We start from the raw sequence: 24,256 nt of genomic DNA on the forward strand, positions 1-24,256 counted from the left end.
AAAACCTAGCATACACGCCCATAAGTAGTTTCTACGCATGTATTCCGTGGATGGAGTGGTAAAATTGATAATTTCACTTGTGTATGTTTTAAAATATACAGCTTTACACCTGTAAATCCCGACTTAAGTCCTACTTTTTTCATGCATAAAATTTGCACTTGTATATTTTTAAAATACGTGGATAAAATATGTGTTCAATGCATTATGTATTTGCATGTAAGCCTACATACATGCTTATGTGCTGGGATAAACAGATGCATATTTTATAATCTGCGCATATCTGATGGTCGTGGCTTATAAAATATCGGGCGGATTTTAAAAGCTCTGCTCGCGTAAATCCGCCCGGATTTACGCGAGCAGGGCCTTGCGCGCCGGCGCGCCTATTTTCCATAGGCCACCGGCGTGCGCAGGTCCCGGGGTTTTTGGAAGGGGGCGTGTCGGGGGCGGGACCCGATGATGCGGCGTTTTGGGGGCGGGACCGGGGCGTGGTTTCAGCCCGGGGCGTTTCGGGGGTGTGGCCGCGCCCTCTGGAACCGCCCCCAGGTTGAGTCTCGGCACGCCAGCAGCCCGCTGGCGCACGTGGATTTACGTCTCCCTCCAGGAGGCGTAAATCCGTGGATAAAGGTAGGGGGGGGGGGTTAGATAGGGCCGGGGGAGTGGGTTAGGTAGGGGAAGGGAGGGGAAGGTGAGGGGAGGGTGAAAGAAAGTTCCCTCCGAGGCCGCTCCGATTTCGGAGCGGCCTCGGAGGGAACGGAGACAGGCTGCGCAGCTCGGCGCGCGCCGGCTGCTCGGCAGCCTTGCGTGCGCCGATCCAGGATTTTAGAAGATACGCGCGGCTGCGCAAACAAAAGTACGCGATCGCGCAGTTTTTAAAAATCTACCCCTATATGCGTAGATCTATATGTGGCCATATGCGCATGTATATGCTGCCGTGTGTAACTGTTTGAAAGTTATTACTTTGAAAATTACCCCAGGAAACCTTTCTGAACACATAAAACTTGCTAATTATTGGGTCGATTTTTAAAAGCATTGTTCATGCAAAAACAGCCACATACCTCGCGCAAGCAATGCGCATCTTAAGAAGCCGCGAAGTTCACGCGTACATACCTGTACACATGTCAAGAAGGGGGTGAAAAAGAGGCATGGATTGGGTGGGGGATGGGCCTTTTGGGGCAGGGCCAAGACTTAACGTGCATAAGTCCGCATTTTTAAAAAGCTGACCATGGCGTGTCAACTTGTTGTGCATGTGACTTTATTTCTGGTCCTAATGAGCAGCAAGTCTGGAGATCTCGAGTTTTAGGGTGTTTAGCACAGCGTGAGGGTTCAGGGTCAAGTGTGTGTGGGGGAAGGGGGCTTGCAGGATGAAGTACCAGAGGGGTCTGGGAAACCTAGATATGAACCAGGCAAACTGGTGGACTACTTGGGTAAACTGTTTTTCCCTCATGCGAGCTTGTTTTAAAATACCGCCTGCATACTCACGTAAAAGCCGCTAAAGCCGTAGCCGACATATGCGCAGGAGGGGTACTTTAAATATGCGCATACTTGTGAGCACAATTTAAAATTGCAGCGACTCTCCTCTCACGTGCTGCTATGCTCGTTTATGTGCACGCACGTTTCTTTTAAAATTTCCCTGTACGTGCATAATTTAGCTAATTAGGTGAATTTTCAAAGGAGTTACACACGTTTCATTACTATCATAGCAATTTTCAAAAGCCCCTTCATATGCATAAAACCCAGTTTTTAAGTGTGTAACTCCTTTTGAAAATTCCCCCATGTGCATAATTTTGAAAATTCAAAAGCCAATCCTGCCCCTGGAAATGCTTTCTCTCACTGTGGGTAAAGTTATGAGAATAAGTTTACTCTCACACAGTGGGGAGGGGGAAGGCAATTTTGTAAAAGCCCATTACCATGGGTAAAATATTGTTTTAGATTAAATATGGGAAAATATGGTAACAGTCTTTGGCCCACTTCAATGAAATAAATCCTTTTTTCAAGGTGTTCATGCAAATCACTTTGTGGTCAAAAAGCTCCTCAGGATTGACAATAGGAGCCTTTTGACAATAAAGTGATATGCATGAACACCTTGAAAAAAGGATTTGTTTAACTACCACATACATTACAAGTAGAAGGTGATTAATTGAAAGCTGAGGGGGCCCAGTCAACAGCTGAGGTTCTTCCCTTTAACAGCTCATTCTGCCTTTACAAAAACTCAGGTTTCCCCGCAATGCCTAGGGTATCCTAAAGACCCAGGCCACAACTCCCTATAAAATGTGAGATAAGCATATTCTTGATCTGGCTAGCACTTAGTATTTATTATACAACGCTCACACTTTTCTCCATCCTGGGGGGAAGTTAGTGCTTAGCCTTTTGTTGCAGTGATCTGAACCCTTGCGAACCTGAGCAGCAGCAGTTATGTTGTCGAGGGATCTCCTTCACAGCAAGACATAGGGATCTAGACCCCAATAGGCATCAGCTTTAATGTGGTTGTGAGCTAGCGCCCATGTACTAAACCCAATCCCATTTGTTGTTTACATGTGCATTACACTTTCACCCAGAACCCTCAACTGTGTCATTAGCATCCATGCATGTGACGTTATAAAAGCCACCCACTTTTAAGACCATAAATTTAGGATTCTAGTAAAACTAGGCAACAAAATGTAACTACTCATCAGCCCTAGTCAGTTTTCAGAGAAACCAAATTAGGATTCTAACTCCCAAAGTTAAGCACCTAAACCTTTTGAAAGCAGATCCTCTTAGAAGATAACCGTTAATTGCTTGGCATAATAGGAGATGCTATAAATGTTATTTACATATATGAATATTGTAAAATAAACATTGGAATAGGCTGTGTGATTGCTTCTTATGGAATGATAATTACAGTTTATGAGACCCACTCTGGTGGTTAAGACCAGAAGTAAAAATGACATACAACTACCATCATAGCTATATTAGCTAATGGAAATTCTTCTCTAGGCTATATGGCAGCATTATTGATTTTGAAGTGGAAATTCACAAATTCTATTTCTTAATAGGATATAGTTTCCCAAAACTTAAACTTAATAGACTGATATACATCCTTGAAGGAGTTATGATTCAGTAAATAACTTGTATCATCACTATATGGCTTTTGAAATTATTTCAAAAGTACAGATAATTAACAAACAATTTTCATCATTGAGTACGATCAAAGATCAGTATTGAATGACAGAGTTTAACACCATTTACGTTGCAGTCCTGCAGCTGTGTTAGTGCCAGTTTTAAGGAATGCTGCTACAATTAAGTCATCTTCATAGAAATATATATTCTGTCTAGAAGGGGGATGTGTATCAAGAAAAAGAAATGGTTGTCTGGTATCCTGGGTGTAGATCTTTCCAGCTGTTTTCATCATGCATAGAATATAAGAAAAGAGTAAAGTTTGTATCAAACTAACAATTCCATTGATAAAGCCCATCTTGTACAGGGATTCTCTAGCCAGTCATGTTTTCAGGATATCCACAATTATTATGCATGAAATAAATTTACAGACAATGGAGGGTGTGCATGCAAATCTGTCGGGCATATTTATTGTGGATATCCTGGATATCAGATTGGCTAGTGTGACCTAAGGATTGGTTTCAGAATCACTGATAAATAGTATTAGGTCAATATACAATGCCGGCCGGCAACAATGTTATGAGATAAAGCAGTATTTTCCGAAGATAGCAGGATAAATTAGTTATGATACATGGGTGATGATATCTAGTGGCACCGAACAGACTGGTCTCTCCAAGCTAGTAGAGGTTTGACCTCTACTGAGCATGGGCAGTCGATATCAAAACTAATCCCAGCTTGGTAGTTGATTCTCTAGGGAGGCGGATGTGTATTTTGCATGGCTAATTAATTTCATCCTACTATCTAAGGAAACACCTTTTACTGTAAGCAAACTTCCTTTTTCTGCTAAGTAGCCTGAATTAGCCATGATGTGTGGAAAGTCTCAAGCTAAGAGTTGCAGCGGGGTGTTTATTAAATAAGAAATTCATACTCCACCGAGAAGTCTATTATGCAAACTGGCTACACAAAACTGCTTGTCCAAATTTACTGTTAGTCCTTGAGAGATTGACTAGTCAGTAATGTGACATAAAGGTGTGAACTGATGACCAAGTTGTAGCTTTGCAGATGTCTCTGAGAGGCACTTCTCGCAGATGAGCAATGGAAAAGGGTATAGTTCTCTTTGATGAGCTTTGACAGAGTCTGTAATTTGCAAGCCTGTGGAAGCATAGCAGTGTTGAATGCAGTCTACTATCCAGCTGGATAGTGTATGTTTGGCAACTGCTACACCAAGTCTATTAGGATCGTACAATAAGGAGAGTGGTGCAGTTTGTCGATGCTGCATAGTTCTCTTCTTGTAGTAGGCTAGAGCTTTTTCACTATCTAATATGACGCGTCTTTTCTCCTTCATATGCATGTGGTCTCAGAAAGAAGGCAGGAAACATGATGGATTGTTTAATGTGGGAAGCCGAGGCAACTTTTGGAAGAAACTTTGGGTCAGTGTGGAGCACTACCCTATTGTGGAAGAATTGCATGTATGGGGGAAAATGAACAAGAGCTTGGAGATGCTGGCTCTACTAGCTGAGGATACTGCCACAAGAAAATCTACTTCCCATTTCAAGAACTTAAGACTCTAAAGGTGGCTTCATTATTTGAGAAAGGACAACATTCAAGTCCCATGGGACTAGATGCTTGTATACTGGAGGCTTCATATGCAATAAGCCTTTCATAAATCTTAATATAAGTGGATGAGTTGAGACGGGTTTATCATCCACTATAGATGGTAAGTTATTATGGCACTAAGATGCACTCTTACAGATGACATGGTAACACCTGAGTCCATAAGAAGGAGCAAGTATGTTAGCAAATGCTTAGATTTACAAGAGAACAGGTCCAAGTCATTATGCTGCAACACTTGAAATATCTTTTCCATTTGAAAGCATAGTTTTTCCTAGTTGATGGCCGCCTAGTTGAAATCATTATGTCTTCAATTTCTATGGGAAAGAGAGACAGGCTATTACTGAGCATTCAATATCTAAGTCATTAGGTTGATGACTGGAAGGTTCAGATGATAGTGTTCTGTCATCCAAATTAATAATGCAGGGTCTGTCCCCAGGTATATGAGGGAGAATGCTGGAAAGTTGTACAAGATATGCAAATCATGCCTGTCTGGGCCACACTGGAGTTATGAGGATCAAGCAAGGGCCTTCTTGCATCAGGTGTTGTATTGTTTTGGTGATCAATGGAAAAGTGTACAAGAGGTTTGCTCCCCACTTGAGCAGAAAGATGTCCTTTCCTATCCTGGTGTAAGATTAGTGGACCCTCAGTGCTGTGATGAGGTTGGCTCAACCTGCAGGGAAGGCCCTTCAATGACTTCAATGACAGCTGGCAGAACCAGGCTGGGATGAGAATGGGCAGGAGCTTCACTTGTACCAGTCCCTTTCCACTTACGTTGAGCCCTTGACAGATATTAGGTAAGTCTCTTAGGTGATGCGAAGGGTGGAGGTCCGGTACCAGGCTAAGGTCAGAGGCAGGCGGCAGGCAATGGTAGTTAAGATCCAGACTGAGGTCAGAGGCAGGCAGCATGCAAGAGTAGTCAAGGTCTATGCTAAGGGCTGCAGTGGGCAGAACACAAGAATGGTCAGAGATCAGGTGTGGATCAGATCCAGAGGTGAATTCGAGGGTAGAAATGGGAGAAATGGAAGACTGAGATAGCAGGGCAGGTCAGAGCAGAGTAACTGGATGAGACAACTGGAGAGATGAGGCAAAATACAGGGGCAGGAACAGGAATTGCAGAACTAGCAGCAACTCTACAAGGTTGTAGATGACCCATTGCTGAGGCAAGTTCTGGGAGACTTTAAGACCCTTATAAGGGCTGGAGGAGATGACATTCAGTGGCGCCATGGCTTGTTTCCCACCATGTGCCCTTTAAGTGAAGATTTTGGGCAGGTGTGCATGCCTAGAGGAAGTGGGGCCAGGCAAAGGATGACTGCATCCAAGCTGCAGATGAGAGAGTCAGCGGCAGCAGCATTCTGCTACATGTAGCAGGCCTGGGCGGTATTCGGGGTGAGTGTGCCAGCTCTCAGGACCATCCTGCGAGCCGGCAAACATAACATCTGGGTAGAATTGAGGAAAATTGGTCTAACTTTCTGATCTGCTCTGATGCAAATAGGTTTACCTATGGTAGACTCCATAAGTCAGAGTTTGTTGGCTACTAGTTGTTTCAAAGACCACTCATGTAGATGGAATGCTCTGCTGAGGTAGTCCACCAGTGTATTTGAGAACCCTGGAAGTTAAGTGGCCTATAAGTCTGCCCGATTCCTGGTTGTCCACTGCCAAATCTTCAGTGCCTCCTGGCAGAGAGGCTATAACCTTGTGCTTCCCTGATTGTTGACATACAGCTTTGCAACCTGGTAGTCTGTCTGAATGAAGATGTTCATTCCCCGAAGACGATGCGTGAACATTGTCAGAGCATATCTGATTGCTCAAAAGCTCCAGCAGATTGATTTGCAGCTTTCTTCAAGAGACCAAGTGCTCTAGATTTGGAATGATCTTGTGTGGATGCCCCTTCCTTTCATGGAGAAGTCCATTGCTAGTGTTACATGATAGGGGAGAGCACAAAGTGGAACTCCCTCCTAAAGCATGCAGGGGTGTAACCACCAATGTAACTCCCTCTTTATGTCCTTGGAAACCTGTACTATAGTTGACAGTGGTTGCGTTAATTCCATTGAGATCGCAGACTCCATTGCAGGTAATGGATATGCAGACGGATTATGAATGACCTTTGCCACAGGACCTAAATCAAGAAGAATCATTTTGGCTGTGGAGCACTGTGAAAACAGTAGTTTAAGAATGATTGGTCACGTAGTGCTCACTCATTCGATGATAAAAACGCCCTCTCTTGCAATGAGTCTATCCATGATCTAATGAATTTAATTCTCTGAATTGGTTCTAGGATTGATTTTTTTAAGTTCACCAGAAAGCCCAAATCTTGTAGAAGACAAATAGTTTTGTGTAAGGAAGGCAACATTTTTTCCCAGGAACTCGCTCGTAACTAGTAAATCGTCCAGGTACAGGAAAACTTGAATCCTTTGTAAGTGAGCTGCTGCCACTGCGAGGCCCTTGGTAAAGACTCTCAGAGCTGCCAACAGGCCAAACGGAAGTACCATGTATTGATAGTGGGAAGAATCCACCTGAAAATGAAGGTACTGCTAGTGGGAAGGATGGATGGGTATATAAACATATATATCAATATCAGATTGAGAGCACACATTCATTCTTCCTTCTAGATGTAGGGGAGAATCATTTGAGGGATTTAATTTTGAATTTCTCCCAGAGAAGATGTTTGTTCAGGTGCCTCAATCCAGAATGGGCCTCAACCCTCCTGACTTATTAAGGATGAGGAAATATTGAGAGTAGAAGTCATGTCCTTGTGGGGATGCAGGGATTGGCTCTAACACTCATTGTTGACGTGATTGTACTTCCAGATGAAGCTGTGTCAAATGAGACAGATCTGGACTGAGAGTTGAACAGTGAGGAAGAGATGGAAGCCAAAAGAAATGCAAATGGTATCCAAACTTCATGATTTTGAGGACCCAGAAGTCTTTGGTTATCCGTTGCCACACATCCAAGAAGGCTTGGATTATGTCCACCATTGGAACAGAGGAGTAGTGATTGTTCAGAGGGATATAAAACTGGGCTCAGGTTTAGACTAGGCCTGTTGCGTGTCTAGTTGAAAGTGTTTGCTGGCTCAGAGCCGGAAGAAACGGTAGACAGTACTGTTGAAAAGGTTGGAATGGAGGTCTTTGAAAGTAGCCTTTTGTAAACTTAGAAGATCTCAACGAAGAGGGTTGCTCAGGAACTGTCTAGAGGGATTGCACCGCCACATTCTGCTCTTCAATTTGAGCAACCGTTTCCCTAAGCTTTTTACCAACCAGGTTATCTCTCAAACAAGAGAAATCTGTCACCTTCTCATGGACATCATCCCAATTGCTACTTGCACTAAGGCATACCATACACCAAGCTCCAATTTGAGGTAGAGGAGGTATTTATTTATTTTATTTATTTATTTAAAGGCTTTTATATACCGGAGTTCATGTACTAGTACATACCACTTCGGTTTACACAGAACCAATATTGGAAAATTACATCAAACAAGTGGGTATAAAATAACAAGGCTAACTTTGTAGGAACTTAGAACTTGAGGTAAAGGAGAGAACAGGACCAAGTGGTAACAGATCAATGTAAATAGCTAAATAATAAATACAAATTCTTACAATAAATACAAATGCTTACAGATTACAGTCTTCAAAATCTAAGTTTAAGTTTAAGGTATGTGAAATGGAGTCAAATGACTCACAAATAAAATGGAGAAGATGTCATATGCATTCTTCCGCATCCAACAGCAGTTGGAGGTAGTAAGTTCCACTGTTCGTAGGCTGTAGAAAAGGCTTTATCGTTTGCATGTAGTCATGTAAATATTGAACCATATAAAATTGGTTAGTAGAAATACGAGTGGTATGCATGGAGATTTGAAAAACTTTATCTAAAATTGTCTAGAAGCCTATGGTCTTTTCATGGAGGTGAATTTGAATAAATTCTTATCTTTTTCAAAACGGTTAAAAAATAAGGACCATCTGGCTTGTCTATGGTTTAAGACGCTGTGCATGGCGGAGATACTCTAGATTCTTATGGTCCGTAAACACGGTAATTTGATCTTGAGCGCCTTCAAGCCAAGGCTGCCATTCCTTGAATGCCAACTTAATAGCCAGGAGCTCTTTATCTCCGATCCTATAGTTCTTCTCTGCCAGAGAGAAACGTCGCGAGAAGAAGGAGCAGGGACGTATGGATTTGGAGTCTCCGGTTTGGCTCAATACAGCCCCCACACCAACAACAGAAGCATCGACCTCCATGATGAATGGCTTGTTGGGGTTTGGATGACACAGGCATAGTTTGGTGGCAAAGGCAGTCTTTAAATCCTCGAATGCGGAAATGGCCTCCGCAGACCATTTAGAAGCATTGGCCCCTTTCTGGGTCATTGCAGTTAAGGGCACAGTTAAAGAAGAATAATTCTTTATAAAGCTTCTATAGTAATTAGTGAACCCCAAAACTCATCTCAGGGCCTTCAGGCTGGTAGATTGGGACCAATTTTTAATACTCTCTAATTTTTGGGGATCCATCTGGAAGCCATCTTTAGACACAATATAGCCAAGAAAAGGCACAGAGTCCTTATGGAATTCGCATTTGGATAGCTTGGCGTAGAGCCGATATTCTCAAAGCCTTCATAGTACTTGTTTGACGTCCTCTAGATCAGTAGACCAGTCCTGAGAAAATATCAGGATATCATCTAGGTACACTACGACACTCTTGTACAACAGGTCCCGCAAAATGTCATTCATCGTGTTCGTCGCACAGGCCGACGGGCATTACTAAGTACTCTAAATGACCATCTCGAGTGTTGAAGGCCCAGGCTTCAGGACCTGGCCTCTGGGCCAGGTCCCGGCATTAGGACCCAACCTCCGGGCTGGGCTACAGCGTCAAACCTGGTTCCGGGCCAAGAACCCATTGTTGGGACCCAGCCTCCAGGCCAGGCAGCGTCATTGGGCTTGGGACCTAGCCTCCAGGTTGGGCTCGTCAGGTCTAGATTTGGGCTGAGGCCTTGGAATCAGGACCTGGCTTCCTGACTGGGTCGCAGTCAGTTCTGGGTCCTTGTGGAGACCTTGGCATCAGGAACAGGCCAAGACACGGCATTGGGCTTGGGACCCAGCCTCCAGGTTGGGCTCATCAGGTCTGGGTCTGGGCTGAGGCCTTGGTGTTAGGACCTGGCTTCCTGGCTGGGTTGCAAAGTTGAGTCTGGGTCCTTGTGGAAGCCCTGGTATCAGAACTAGGCCAGGATGCGGCATATTGGGGTGGGGTTGTCGGCCTGGGCTTGGAACTTTGCTTGGGTCCCTGCCTAGACCCCAGCATTGGGCCAGGGGACAGGGGACAGCCACGGGTTCAGAAAACGGATGCCGGCAAAACTGAGTGTCCGGTTTTCAACCCGCGAGCCATGTGTTGATTTTTTTTTTTTTTTACGATTTTTTATTTTTGGGGCCTCTGAGTTAATATCGCTATGATATTAAGTCGGAGAGTGTACAGAAAAGCAGTTTTTTTCTGCTTTTCTGTACTCTTTCCTGGTGCTGGCCAAAATTAACTCCTGCCTTTGGCAGGAGTTAATTTCTGAGAGTAAAATGTGCGGCTTGGCTGCATATTTTACTTTCTGGATCGCGCAGAACTAATAGGCTCATCAACATGCATTTGCATGTTGCGAGCGCTATTAGTTTCGGGGGGGGGGGGGGGGGGGGGGGGGGTTGGCTGCACGTTTTCCACGCGCTATTACCCCTTACTGTATAAGGGATAAAAATAGTGCGGCGAAAACGCGCAACGAAACGGGGGCTAATGGTACGCTCGGTCGAGCGCACCATACTCCATCAGTCCGTTTGTTTTCTGTGACTTTGATTGTTGGAATGTTTCTTGTGCTTTTGACTGTTATGTGTGTTTTAATTTTGACTATAGTTTGTGTAGTTTTGGTTTTAGCTATGTACGTGTGTTGTGGTTTCCATTGTGGCTGCATGTAGAAGAATGAGCAGTATGTGATTATCTCTTTCCAGAAGTCTATAGAACAGAGTCTGATTTCACAGCAGACCTAATCTCAAAAACGTTAAACTTGTGACTCATCTACAATTATCTCACTTAAATACATTAGCTATTTTGTGGGGAAGGGATTTAGGAATATTAGTAACTGAAAAAGAAATTATTTTTGCATTTTCTTTAATCGATAAGTATTTAATGATAGCTAATATGAGAGAAATTCAATTCAAAATTATTCATAGAAGCTATATTACTAGAGCAATGGGTGGTCAAATGAAATTGTGGAATAATAATTTATGTTTAAAATGTAAAATACAAAGTGGTACTTTTTGTCATATGTTTTCAGGGTGTCCTAAATTACAAATTTACTGGAGTAAAGTACAATGTTAGAAACAGTTTAAAATAATTAATATAGAAGAGTCAGGTAAATTATTATATTTACATTTATATGAAAAGACGAGTACATTGTCCAGCGGAGAAAGAAAGGTTTTGTGTTTATCACTTTTATTAGCTAAAAAAAAATATATTATTGTCATGGAAGGAAGAAGCTCCATTATATGAAACATGGAGCAGATTAATGCGTCAGACAGTATTATATGTGATTTAAAGAAGTAAGGTTATTCAAAATTCTCGACAAAAAATAAAATTAAAAAAATATTTCCAGGATGTGACACTATATATTACTTGAATATATTTGAAGGAGAATGATTTGAATAGTAAAAATGTATTCATGTTACTTGTTTAAAACCAACTCTTTATTATAAATATAGGGGAAAGTAGTTGGGGGAATTAGAAGCTGGGGAGTTAAGTAAAAATTATAGATATTGATATTATTTATAGTATATTTTAAATCATATTTTAACTGTAATTCATTAATTGTTTTCATTTAATTTGTATGTTATGAAAATCTCAATAAAAACATCAAACAACAATAAAAAGTGGCAGCTGCAAGAACTGGCAAACGTTTGGATTCAAGTTAGAAACAAACAGTTGAATTTAATCTTTCATCTGACTCTGACATAAGGCCCAATTTAGTCCCTTAGTCATAAATGGGTTATGATGTTTGGTTTGTTAGGAAAGCATCATCAGGCTATTAAAATATACCAATAGATTCATTCCATCCATGCAAACCCCCAAAAGACTACACTCAGGTTCAACATGACCAACAGTGTAAGACATGGCTGGTGCTTCGATTGGGCAAACTACAGTGCCAAGATTTTGGGAGTGGCAAATTTCCGGCAGCATGAGGTCCAGAGGGGGTGCCGTACCAGAGCCAATACCAGCAAAGAAGGGAGCACTGTGCCTGAGCCACTGCTGCCAGTAATTAAGTTCAGGGGTGGGGGGAGGGCAAATGACCAAGTTTTACCTATGGTGCCAAATATGCTTGCACTTGGCCCTATGTAAGACTATTATGTCATCAGCATGACAGCTTCACCACACACACACCCAGTCCAGGTTAATGTTCAAAAACCTAAGGGGTAGATTTTATAAATTTGCGCGAGCACATACTTTTGTTCGCGCACCAGGCGCGAACAAAAGTACGCTGGATTTTATAAGATACGCACGTAGCCGTGCGTATCTTATAAAATCCGGGGTCGGCGCGCGCAAGGGGGTGCACATTTGTGCAACTTGCACGTGCCAAGCCCGGTGCGCGCTGCCTGCTCCCTCTGAGGCCGCTCCGATTTCGGAACGGCCTCGGAGGGAACTTTCTTTCCACCCCCCACACCTTCCCCTCCCTCCCCCTACCTAACCCACCCCCCCGGCCCTATCTACCCCCCCCCCCCCCACTTTTGTTGGCAGATTTACGCCTGCTTTCAGCAGGCGTAAATCTGCGCGCACCATCACCCGACCCGGGGGCTGGTCCGGATGCCTCGACCACGCCCCTGGGCTGGCACCATGCCCCCTGGTCCTGCTCCGAACCGCCCCCTGACCCTGGACAAGCCCCCTCCCCGCCCCTTTTACGAAGCCCCGGGACTTACACACGTCCCAGGGCTGTGCGTGCGCCGGTGGCCTATGCAAAATAGGCGCACCAGCGCGCGTAAATCCAGCCGGATTTACACGCGCAGGGCTTTTAAAATCCGGCCCTAACAGTGCAGTTCAGTTCTGAGAGAATGTCTGGTTCCCTTGATCTTTATAGGTGTTGGGAACATGTGCTGGGTATAAACACTGATGCTATCAGCTTGATGAATTCATCTCATTTCATTGGTCAGGTGCCTTTGGACATTAAGTGTAATCATTGGAGAGCTTGCAATAAATGTAATGAGACATTCTGTATATTTTTAAACCTTGAGGAAGATCTTCTAATAAATCAAATGGTGGTGGTTACATTGTGAGTCTTTTTTTCTTGTATGCCCAGAATTTCTTGGACAACACTCTTTACAATTGCACTCATTATTTTTTATTTAAAGTGTGTGAGTTTTTGCTTCTCACGGCTAACCTGAATCCAAACAAAATGGTGAGATAGAGAAGACCGAGTTATGATTCTGTTTGCATATTTGGTGCTTAGAGAAAGAGATTATTAGGGTTAGGGTCAGATCATCCCAGCCCTGTTCAAGTTTCTCTTACCTTTTAGATACCATAATTACATCTCACTTTATTGAAGAAAACACAACAATAAGCTTCATGGACTGACCTCATTCTGTCTGTGTCTGTGGCACAAATTCATGTTCGCTGTGGTCCAAATCTTGCTGTTTGATGATCTTGGGGTACGCATTGCAGTATTTGCCTCTGTGGCTGATCAGGTATCTAAATCACTTTCTTGCTCCACAATGCTGGAAGGGTTGCCAAGCTGCTTTACCTCCATTTCATTGTGAAATCTTTGGTCCAGTACTGTTTTGTTTTGGTTTTGTTTTGTTTTTTTTAAACTCACAGTACAATATTTTCTGGCTCTTGTTATGTTCTAGCAGGGTGCATTGGGATGGGAATTAAATAACACAAGACAATATAAAACTCTGAAAGATCTATGTAATCAGTTTGGCAGAACAGGTGGATGACCAGTTTTCAGTGTATTCGAGACCAATGGTAAATAGCATGAAATTATCCAAACTTCAATAATCTATAAGTTATAGTGAAAACAAAAGGAGCTATCTACCATTTGTTAATTTTAATAGTTACAAATTAATGTATTTTAGACAAACTGTCTTTTCTCCAGCTGAAAATTATCTATAGTGTAAGACAACTGCATTAAACTCCTGTATGTAATAAAATGTCAATTCTTTTCTAGTTCAATGTGACAAACAATATATTATTACCTAATCCAGCTAGCCATTCTGTTGACCCTAGTTGCACTAACTTCCAATACAATTTCTCTCATTTGCAGCACATTCAAAAGGCAGTATTTCACTTTTGCTTTACTTCTTGGTAATGTTGCTTCCTATAGTGGTTGACACGAAACATCATTGGGCGAAAAAGCTAGTTTGGGAAAGGAATGTTCATGTGCAGTCAACCATTGTGAATTCCAGAAAGTTCTATTTCACTAGAAAGTCTAGTCTCCAACTTTGATATTGCCCTAGGCATATAATGGCTTATCAAGTACTTGTCCTTACTCTATCATGTGATGGTCTCTTTGTCAGCTTGAGATGTAACTACCAATGTGGGCAAATATGTCGTAATAATCTCCACTGCCTCAGGCACTATTGTACCTCTAACATTTGGATAAATGAAATGCTACTGTTTCAATAAGCTTAGGTTACATTTGAATATATAGAAATATAATATATATTATATATGTAAATATAATAAAATGTAATATATATTATATAGTAATAATATAAGGAATATTAGTGACATCATTAGTCAACAAAATGGCTCTCTGTCATTTGTATTGGAAACAAAAAGAATATGGAAAATATTTGTAGAGTTGTTGCTAAATTCACACACTGTCATAATAAAATTAAATCAATGAATGCAAGAAAATTAAAGTAACGATATCATTAGTATGTGTCTAGGCAGACTGGATGGACCATTTGGATCTTTTCTTCTGTCATTACTATGTTACTTGTCAATGCTTATAAAACAATATATTAAGAAGGAAGAAAAAGATTTTATGCAAATATGCAAGTTATTGCCTTACACAATACCCTTCCTTTGGAAGAATCCTGAACCCACCATGCACAATGTAACATTCAAAAGTCCATAGGGCAAGCTGGAATACCCACCCATATTTAGTATAAATTTCACTTTCCCGTTTTCGTTATTAACATTATTTTGAGTGGCCATTCAGTTAACAGCGACGTCATGCTGGATGATTCTTTCAGAAGTTATCTCATCAAACAATTGCAGGTCAGTGCCCAGTGATGTTTGCTACTGAAAGACTCATGGAAGTCCGAATGCATTTTCTCCAGTCAGTTATTAGATTTATTTGTTTATTTATTTATTTATTTAAGACTTTTCTATACCGTTGTTAAGTGGCTTCCGTCACAACGGTTTACAGTAGGCACATAAAGATAGGGATGCTGAGACATTTACACAAGTGCCATACCATTCGGTACATAGTTTTTTAAAATAAAATAAATGGAATGTGATTCAATATTGTTTGGAGTTATTTTATTTTTTTCGGAAAAGTTGTTTTAACCTGTGTATCTATTGGATGTGACCTAAAAATCACCGGGTACAGCCAACTGAAAGGTCTCATCATTAAAAAAAATGATTTAGTGCCAGAATTTACTTTTCAAACCCTCCCTATACGTTCCCTGGGCCGCTGGGAACAACTATGCTCATTAGGGGTATGCAGGGAAAATCTTTTCAGTAAGTTTTGTTTTAAGTGATTGTTTTTACTTTTATTTTGATTTGTTTCATTGACCGAACTGAAATAAACATTGAATAAATAAGAACAAAAAGGAAACTGTCCCCCCCCCCCTCCAATCCTTCACCTGGCACCAAAAGAACAAAATTACCCTCCCCCTGCCCCCAGAGGTCTCTTACCCCCCTTCCTGGAGTCTACGAAGTATAAAGGGGCAGGAGCAAACCCAGTCGCTCTCTCCTCACGGTGCTGGATGGCCCGAGGCAGGCCGATGCCAGAGTGGCAGGAGTGACAGGGGGGGGAACACTCCTGCTCCCAGGAAGGAGGAAAGAAATGCCTGAGAGGGGTTAGGTGAATTATGGGGATTGGGGGGAGGGGGGGTTAGTTCTGGTATTTTGGGTGGTTAAGCGGACCTCAGTTTTCTTTTTGGTGACTTCCCATAAACAAAAAGAAAACTGTGAATTTTTTTTTTTTCATTTTTAAACAAAATGTGAGTGCTCTGCCACACATTTTCATTTCATTTAAAAAAGAATGCACATCCTTGGTGCTCAGAACAATGTTGTAGGGCCGGCACCAGTAAATCAGTGGCAAGTGGTATGCAGTGCCACGCAGAAGAACAGAGCTCGGTTTCTGGGCCAGGCTTCTGCTTCCCAGGCTAGCCAGGGCTGGGGATGGCACAGAGGCATCATTCACAGCCCTGAGCTATCCCTCAGTACTGACACTTGTGGCCAGGCTTAGGGTCCACGTTAACCAGGTTCTGAAGGGGATCCACAGTTTGTCCAAAGACTATTGCTGTACTTGCTGGGCTGAGCCCAGTACAGGCTGGTTCCAATTAGTTGGAAGCCCAAAAGCAACAAGAGGAAGCTGCCAGGCCAAGAAAAAAGAATGTCGCAAATTGCATTGGATAGAATAGAATCTGATTGGTTCAATTTAGTAAGTGTGCAATACCATTATGACATCACAAGGAAAATGAACCAATTAGACCAGAGATGTATGAGGTACTCTGAGTTTGTAACACTGCTTCGAACAAGCCTGCTTCCATTTCTTTACATGGAACTAGAGGAGAGCAGCCTAGAGAATGTTAAAAATAATACATGAAAATTAAGATTTGTAATTGATAGCGGGTGCTTATTACAGCCGCCCATATGTGCTTCTGGAGTATTGCAGAGTACATGGTAAGGGAGGTTCTTTATAGCATTACGCTTATTCTCAGTGAAAGTGAATGATGTGGTATTACGGAATGAACTGCAAGGCTAAGTGCCAAGTATTGACCTGCCCCTACAATAATGTCAACGTTATGTGATAGAAATCCGAGCTTACGTGAAATTGTAGTTGTGATGGGTGTACTTGGTGCTGAAACAAACAAAAGAGCAATGACAGCGTTTAAGGATTACACATGATACAGAATTAAACACAATGCAAAACATAGCTTGCTAAGGTAAATAGGGGCAGATTTTAAAACCTGCGCGCGGCTGCGCAGATTTGTTCGCACAACTCGGCGCGAACAAATCTATGCCCGATTTTATGTTATAAAATCCATGGTTGGCGCGCGCAAAGGGGTGCACAATTGTGCAACTTGCACACGCCGAGCCACGCAGCCTGCCTCCATTCCCTCCCCCCCCCGCACCTTCCCCTGCCTTCCCCTGCCTGACCCGCCCCCCAGCCCTACCTAGACCCCCCTTACCTTTGTTGAAGATGTTACGCCTGTCTCCCGCTGTGCCTGAAGCCCCACCCCTTTTTGCAAGCCCCGGGACATACACACGTCCCGGGGCTTGCGTGCGCCGCCGAGCCTATGCAAGATAGGCTCAGCGCGCGCAGGGGCAGCTTTTCGGGGGTTACGTGTGTATCTTACTCGTGTAACCCTTTGAAAATCTGCCCCATGATATCCCAAATGGTCTTAAAATTCACAGATCCTTAACCTTTAGCAGGGCAGGTTTCAAAGCCACTTACGTGGGTGCATCACTACTTATGCATGCAAACCTCCATCCTGTCAGTATATATGCCACAGCATGTGTACTTTTAGGTGCATTTGGTGGAAGTGGGTTTTGCATGGGTTTGTAAAACAATGCACTATAGATTGTATTTTCAGGTCTCTGCTTGTTTTTTTCCATATTAACAAAAATAAATAAATAAATAAATAAAAAATATATATATACCTGCACAAAAAGGAGGTGCAAATGTGAGCAGGTACATTGCACCCAGGGCAGGTCTCAAGGTGAAAGGATGTTCCCTTGGAGCGTTCCCTTGGAAACTTAGTGCCAAATTTGCAGCTCTAAAGTAGCTGCAGACATTTTCCCAAAGCAAAAGGTCTGATAATTGCCTCCTAGATCGGAACTATTTTCCTTTATCCATCGCTCAAGTATCTGGAGTGATCTAGATCTGTCCTGGGCACAGTCCATTGTTTAAATCGGTGCAGTTATCACTGGGTTTGAAGACTATTTCTGAAGTGTGGAAAAGCGCTATGGGAATTGCATACAGCATAGAGGGTAATTTTCAAAGGGATTCTGCAGGTCCAAGGGCTTTAGCCTGTGGCCGTTCATAAAATTGTCCACCTGACACAGAGGCAAACCCACAAGCGTATGCCATGTTTGCGCACAGGTTTACCCAAACCGAGTGGAAACGATGCGGGGGGGGTAGTGGCTTGCAATTATGCATAATTATTGTTGCATTTTCAAAAGTTCATGCACAAACAGGTGAATTTTCAAAGGGCCGCGCATGTAAAAACTGGGCCTTACGTGCATGGTTGGGCTCTGTGCGCGCTGCGCGCATTTTCAAAAGCGCCTGGCCACATGCATACGTCCCGATGCGCACATAAGTGCCGGGCCCTGAAAAAGGGGCAGGCCGGGGGCGTGGTCAGGGCGGAACGGAGGCTGACCGGGACAGCGGCCATTAGTTGCCGTCTCGGGGAAGCACATGACGGCAGCCAGCCGGCTTGCATAACTTACTTCTGCTCCGGAAGAGCAGTAAGTCATAAAAAATTTAGGGAAAGGTAGGTTAGGTTTAGGGGGTGGGAAGGAGAGGGCAAAAGAGAAGTAAGGGGGGTAGGAAAGTTCCCTCCCAGTCCGCTCCTTGTACTGGGAGGGAACTGGGGAAGGCCTGAGACTGCATTGCCGTGTGTATTTTATGAAAATCCCCCTCCCCCTCCCCCGCATGCACCGCTCGCACATGCGTGCATGGCCATCCAATTTTATAACATGTGTGCACCAGCAGGCGCATGTTATAAAATCGGCGCGTCCTTATGTAGTTGTGAAATTCTTCAGTATTAAAATATTCACTTCAAATTTCCAGAGGTCCCAAGACAAGTATCCAGTGCTTATTCACATGAAATCGATTACAACATATCCCGGTGAGATTCAATTAAAATCTAATGCTACTCTTGCATTAGCGATCCATGGGAAAAACTTTAGTTTCATTTTGTTTTTCGTGTGCTATTTTTTTTGTTTGTTTGTTTTGTTTTCATGTATTTTGTTTCTGCGTTTGTGTGTGCTCAAACCATCTAGTTACACGCAAATGAAACAGAAATGCACATTTGTTGTTTTTCGTGTCATTTTGGGATGGGAAACAAAACAAATGTCATTGGTGTTTTCCCTGTCATTTCAAACGACTGCACATCCTATCTTGCATCAGAGATCACGAATTCTCCCTCCCTTTAGACAGGATAAGTGGGAATGTCTGCATTTATCATATTCAATTTTCAAAAGCCTTTTATCTGGGCTTTTTGAAAGTGCGGGTAACAATGAAGTATTTTTTACCTGCATTTTCATGGAGGCCTTTCCAGGGTGGGATTAGGCTGGGGGAAGCAATAATGGGCATAATCTTGCATTTTCAAAACTACATACATTGTTTTGGCTGCAAAAAGTATCCGTAAAAAAACAAACCAGGGGAAAACCTGTGCAAGTCCTTTTTCTGTGGGCAATTTTCAAAGGGCATGTGCACGCGTACTTTCTTTTGAGAACTGGCACAATCCCACAAATAAGTGCCATCGATTTTGCAGCTGCCCGTAGTGTTCAAAAGTGCCCCCCTGTGAACCCAGAGAGCAGGGTCACAGGTGTAGGGGAATGACCAGCCAGGGGACTCACTGAACTAATGCCTGAGCCACCTCTTTACATTTTAAAGGATTGGGGGTCTTACCTGGTGTTGTCATGTTCAAGTCTAAAAAGTAAAAAGAGGTACAATATATTAGAAAATGGAAGTGGTATGTGGTACTATTACAAAGACTATTAGCCTGTGCTTTCTGAATAATAGTAGATTCCCCCACCCCTCCCAAGGATTTCCTTTTAAAAAAAATAAATTAATTAAAAAAAACATTTGGGGGACCAGAATTTTTTTTTCTCCTCTTTTGGGCTTCTGATTCAGTCAGAACTGGCCTCTGCTGTAGCTAGGATGCAATGAGCCTTCATCGGTAACTATTTTTTTGCCAACATTTTTAACCACTACTTATTGCAGTGATCGTCCTTCAGCCAGGGACCACAGACCATGGTTCCTTCTAGACGTGAACTTACATCATTAGGTGTCATTATTGTGCAACGACTCAGTCTTAGACATGCTGCTTCCATAACATCCCCATCCCCAGCTGGGCTCAAGAGTTCATTTTCCTTTATAATATACATTTACATACATAGATATCTGGTCTCATCTCTACTAGTTGGTGTATCTGTCTCACTCAAGCCACTTAGCCTCATTGTGCTCAAGCAAAGATCATAAGATCTTAAGGCAGTGGCCAAGTAATCTTGTGCTCTATTCTGCAACGTGCTACAGTAACGAGCTACAGTAACGTGCTACAGTAACGAGCACTCATGAATGGCTCTAGAGCTGGCTTTAGTTTTCCACTTACCACAGCTGATGCAGATCTTCTGTTCTGGGTCGTAGTAATTGTAAGGACCACAGTTATAACACCCTGGGGAAAAAGTTGAAAAAAAAAAATCTGTCAGATCAATATAAAAATAATCCAGTAGGTTATAAATGTGAAGATCCAAATTCAGAAGAATTTAGGTGGCTAAATCAATATATAAAGTACTGAGATCCTATCCATTGGCTATCCATTGTGCTGACCTGCTCCGTGTCATCTAGGAGCCTTTGCTATCCTTGGATTGCCGGAACATCATCTCTCTTGTTTACCTGGTAAGATTTAAGCCCTGCCCATCTCTGACATCATTTCAGGTGCCAGGCTTAGGAAGAAAGGGCAGATGCCAAAGGCACAGTAAAGTACTGAGAGCCTGACCATCTGGTTTCCCATTGTGTTGACCTGCTCCATTGTCATTTAGAAGCATGTGCTATCTTTGGCCTGCCGGAACATTGCCTCCCTCGTTTGCCCGGTGGGACTTAAGCCCCGCCCATCTCTGACTGCATTTTGGGTGCCAGACACTGAAGGCACCATGTGCCGTTGCAGTGCGCACCTTTTTCATGCACAAAACGAGCAGGGCCCCTTTGTGCACCTCTATGTGCACTACTGAGTGAGTGTGCGATTTGTGGTCTGGGTTTGATTATCTTCATCTAGTTGTCAACATATGGGTAAGTTTATACCAGTCATTTGTGAGAGGGGTCTCTATACAGGTATTCTCCTAAGAACCATTGTACATCCTGGTAGATTTTTAACCCAGATTAATTTGAACAAGGTACCTGTGACTCCTAGTGAGAAAATATCTGTTTTTGTTATAGATGTACAGGCGATTAGGAAGAAGATTCCAGTAATTCTTGAATTAATCAAAGAGAAAAAACAGTGTAATATGTTTTACTGAATCGTGGCTGATGAATTCTGACACTGTTTTAATGAGTCAGCTGTAAGTATATGATCTGTTCTATTTGAATCACTCTGATAAACAGGGGGGATGGGCTTACTTATTATTATGAAGGGTTCTTTAAAAATGTTATTTTTTTCTAATTACACTTTAAAGTTTGAAGTGCTAGCAATTGCCAATAATAACTGGGATATCTGTTTGATTTATTCTCCACCTTCTAATCTAAACAGAGATCCTTCAACTGTAGCAGATATGTTATCTTTTAATGTTGATTTAAAAGATTTTGTGATTTTAGGAGATTTTAATATGTATGTTGATCTAGCTCCTTTCTTGGGTATGATGGAAGCATTAGGTTGGAAGCAAATAATTCATCAAGCGACTCATAGGTTAGGGCATGCTTTAGATCTTACTTTTGTTATGATCAATTCTAAGGTATATGCAAACCTTCATGTGGGTAGTCTCATGGTACCATGGTCTGACCATTTTTTGATCCAATTTGAAGCAGAGACTTCATAGTTAAGTCATACATCTAGTAGATCATTAGATTTGATAAAGAAATGTGCTCTGTTTGAAACGGATTCACTCCTACAGATTGTTTTGCCAAAGTTCAACAATGCTGCTGCTGCTAACGTGCCTAAGGCAGTTGATATTTGGAAAAGCTCCATTGAGGCAGCTTTAAATGTGGTAGCTCCTTATAAGAACAGATCTAGGTGTAGAGCATACAAAGCCCTGTGTGATTCCTTTGAAGCAACATTTGAGAGAACGTCATTGGAGAAAATCTTTTAGAACAAGATAAGGAATTTATAGATAAATTGGAAGAATATAAGGTTAAGGCAGATAGGTTAAAACGTCAATGTATTTTGAATATGATTCAGGAAGCTCAGAATTGGCCAATAGAACTATTTTATATTGTAAAAGATTAAATCACCAGATGACATTTCTAGTGATTAAAAAAAAGAATTGATAAAGATTTCATAGGTCAATACTTTGACAAAATCAATCCACTTGTGTCTGCTAATGTGACCCAGGTAAATGAATGCTCTACTAGATGGGAAACCTTCGAAGAGACATCCATTGATGAAATTTGTAATATAATAGGAAACCTAAAAACTAATTTTTGTTCTCTTAGTGATTGTTCGAATGCATCCTTAAAATGTCTTAGAAAGGAAATTGCCCCATTCATTAATAATTTAGTGAATTTTTCATTGAGAGAAGGCCACATCCCACAACCATTAAAAGCTGCATTGGTAAGAACTGTTAAAAAAAAAAAAAAAAAGGCTCCTGATGATTTTAAAAATTATTGACCAGTTTCTAACTTACCTTTTGTAACAACATTTTTAGAGAACGTGGTTTTAAATCGACTGCAGGTATTTATGGATGAGCCTGATATCCTAGATCTACATAAATATGGATTTAGACCAGGACATAGCACAGAGACGCTGCTATTATGAATGTGTGATGTTTTTAGCAGAGGATTCGATTCAAGAACAGAATTCCTACGAGTGCTGCCAGATTTATCAGCAGCGTTTGATACTGTCAATCATTCTATCTTAAGACGCTTACATGAGATATTGATGGGTGATGAGGTCCTTAAATGGTTCTTCTCCTTTCTGGAAGGAAGGAGTTATTGGGTACAGTTAGCAGGTAAAAAGTCTGGTGTGTTTAAGATCTTAATGGGAGTGCCCCAGGAGTTGGCTCTTTCAGCTTCATTATTTAATATATATATTGTGCCGATCTATCATGTGTTTGCAGAATCTATGTGGATGATATCCAATTTTATGTACTGATAAGAGGAGGATCTTACTCAAATGTTTTGAATAAGGTGTCACAATGTTTGTCGCACAATCATGGTTAATTAGGAACAGATTAGTCATCAATATGGCCAAAGCAGAAATTCTCTATCTGTCTAGGTTTCCATCAGACAATATGCCTTAACATAGGTTAATTTACAATACAAAAATTATGATTTCTCAGGAAGCCCGTAACTTGGGCGTTATCTTGGATGCCAGGCTGCTGTTTTGCCCACAGCTAAAGCAAGTAGTATGCTCAGCATACTTCAAACTACAAATGCTACAACATGTATGTCCTTTCTTAAATGAGAATGACTTGAAAACAGTGATACATTATCTAGTGATTATTCTAATGCATTATATATTGGATTCCCAAAAGCTCTATGTGTGCACTTCAATGTATACAGAATTCAGCAGTGCGAATTGTGGGTGAAATTCCGATATATCAACGTGTTAGACTTTATTTGTTGTCAGGAGAATCATATTGAAAGTGATAATGTTGGCCTTTAAGGGTATCAATGGGCTGGCTCCAAACAGTTTTAACTCAGCTTTGAAGTTGTGCTAACCTACAAGAGCCTTAAGATCTGGCTCACAAATGTTACTGGATGTTCCATCTGTTAAAGTAATTCCACTAGATGGAGTTACGAGACAGACTCTACTATGTGCAGGGCCCGACAGTTTGGATCACATTGCCAGGGTGCTTGAAAGCCAAAACTGTGTTGCTAAAATTTAGAAAAATGGTAAAAACCTTCTTTTTTTTTCAGCAGGCATTTGACTTATGAATGGCTGAGTGTACAATGTGGATGTATTATCATGAAGAGCAAACAAGATACTGATGAATTGATAGCATTTCAGAGGAAGCAGGAGACAGGTTCATGGCCCAATGGAGTAAAAGTTTAAGTAATTTGTACTATGAATGTTGTGTAAAGGTTGGTTTTGATTTTTATTTGTATTTGCAGCAATTGTGGATCTTTTATTGGAAACCTCCTAGAAATGGTGATAGGCGGTTAATAAATTTTAAATGATTAAATTCATTATTTAAATTTGGGCATTTAGGACAAATTCTAGCCAGCTAACTTAGGATGTTCTTTGGGGGGCATAACTGGGAGGAGTTGTTAACCAGCTAATTCTGGTCAGCCTGTTAGCCAGCTATATTCAGTAGTGCAGCTCCACTTTTGAATATACCTTTAAAGTTAGCCAGATAAGTTTATACGGCTAACTTTGCTATCCAGACTGTCTGAATATGAATCTCAAGATGTGCTTGCTTGACAGGTGAAAAAACAGTTACTATATGGCTGTAATTTATACAGCCTCCAAAAAGTACAACTATG

General features: G+C 41.8%; 1 protein-coding gene across 1 annotated transcript in view; it reads right to left on the reverse strand.

Moving 5' to 3' along the window:
* The window catches only part of LOC115079490 (mucin-6-like), a 150,397-nt gene that overhangs the window by 37,349 nt on the left and 88,792 nt on the right, over positions 1-24,256 (reverse strand). The window contains exon 25 of the mRNA XM_029583114.1: positions 20,232-20,294. Coding sequence (XP_029438974.1) covers positions 20,232-20,294 — 63 coding nt within the window. The remainder of the gene's footprint in view (positions 1-20,231; positions 20,295-24,256) is intronic.

The sequence above is a fragment of the Rhinatrema bivittatum genome, chromosome 17 (genome assembly GCF_901001135.1).
Source record: "Rhinatrema bivittatum chromosome 17, aRhiBiv1.1, whole genome shotgun sequence".
In the NCBI taxonomy this organism is placed as follows: domain Eukaryota; kingdom Metazoa; phylum Chordata; class Amphibia; order Gymnophiona; family Rhinatrematidae; genus Rhinatrema; species Rhinatrema bivittatum.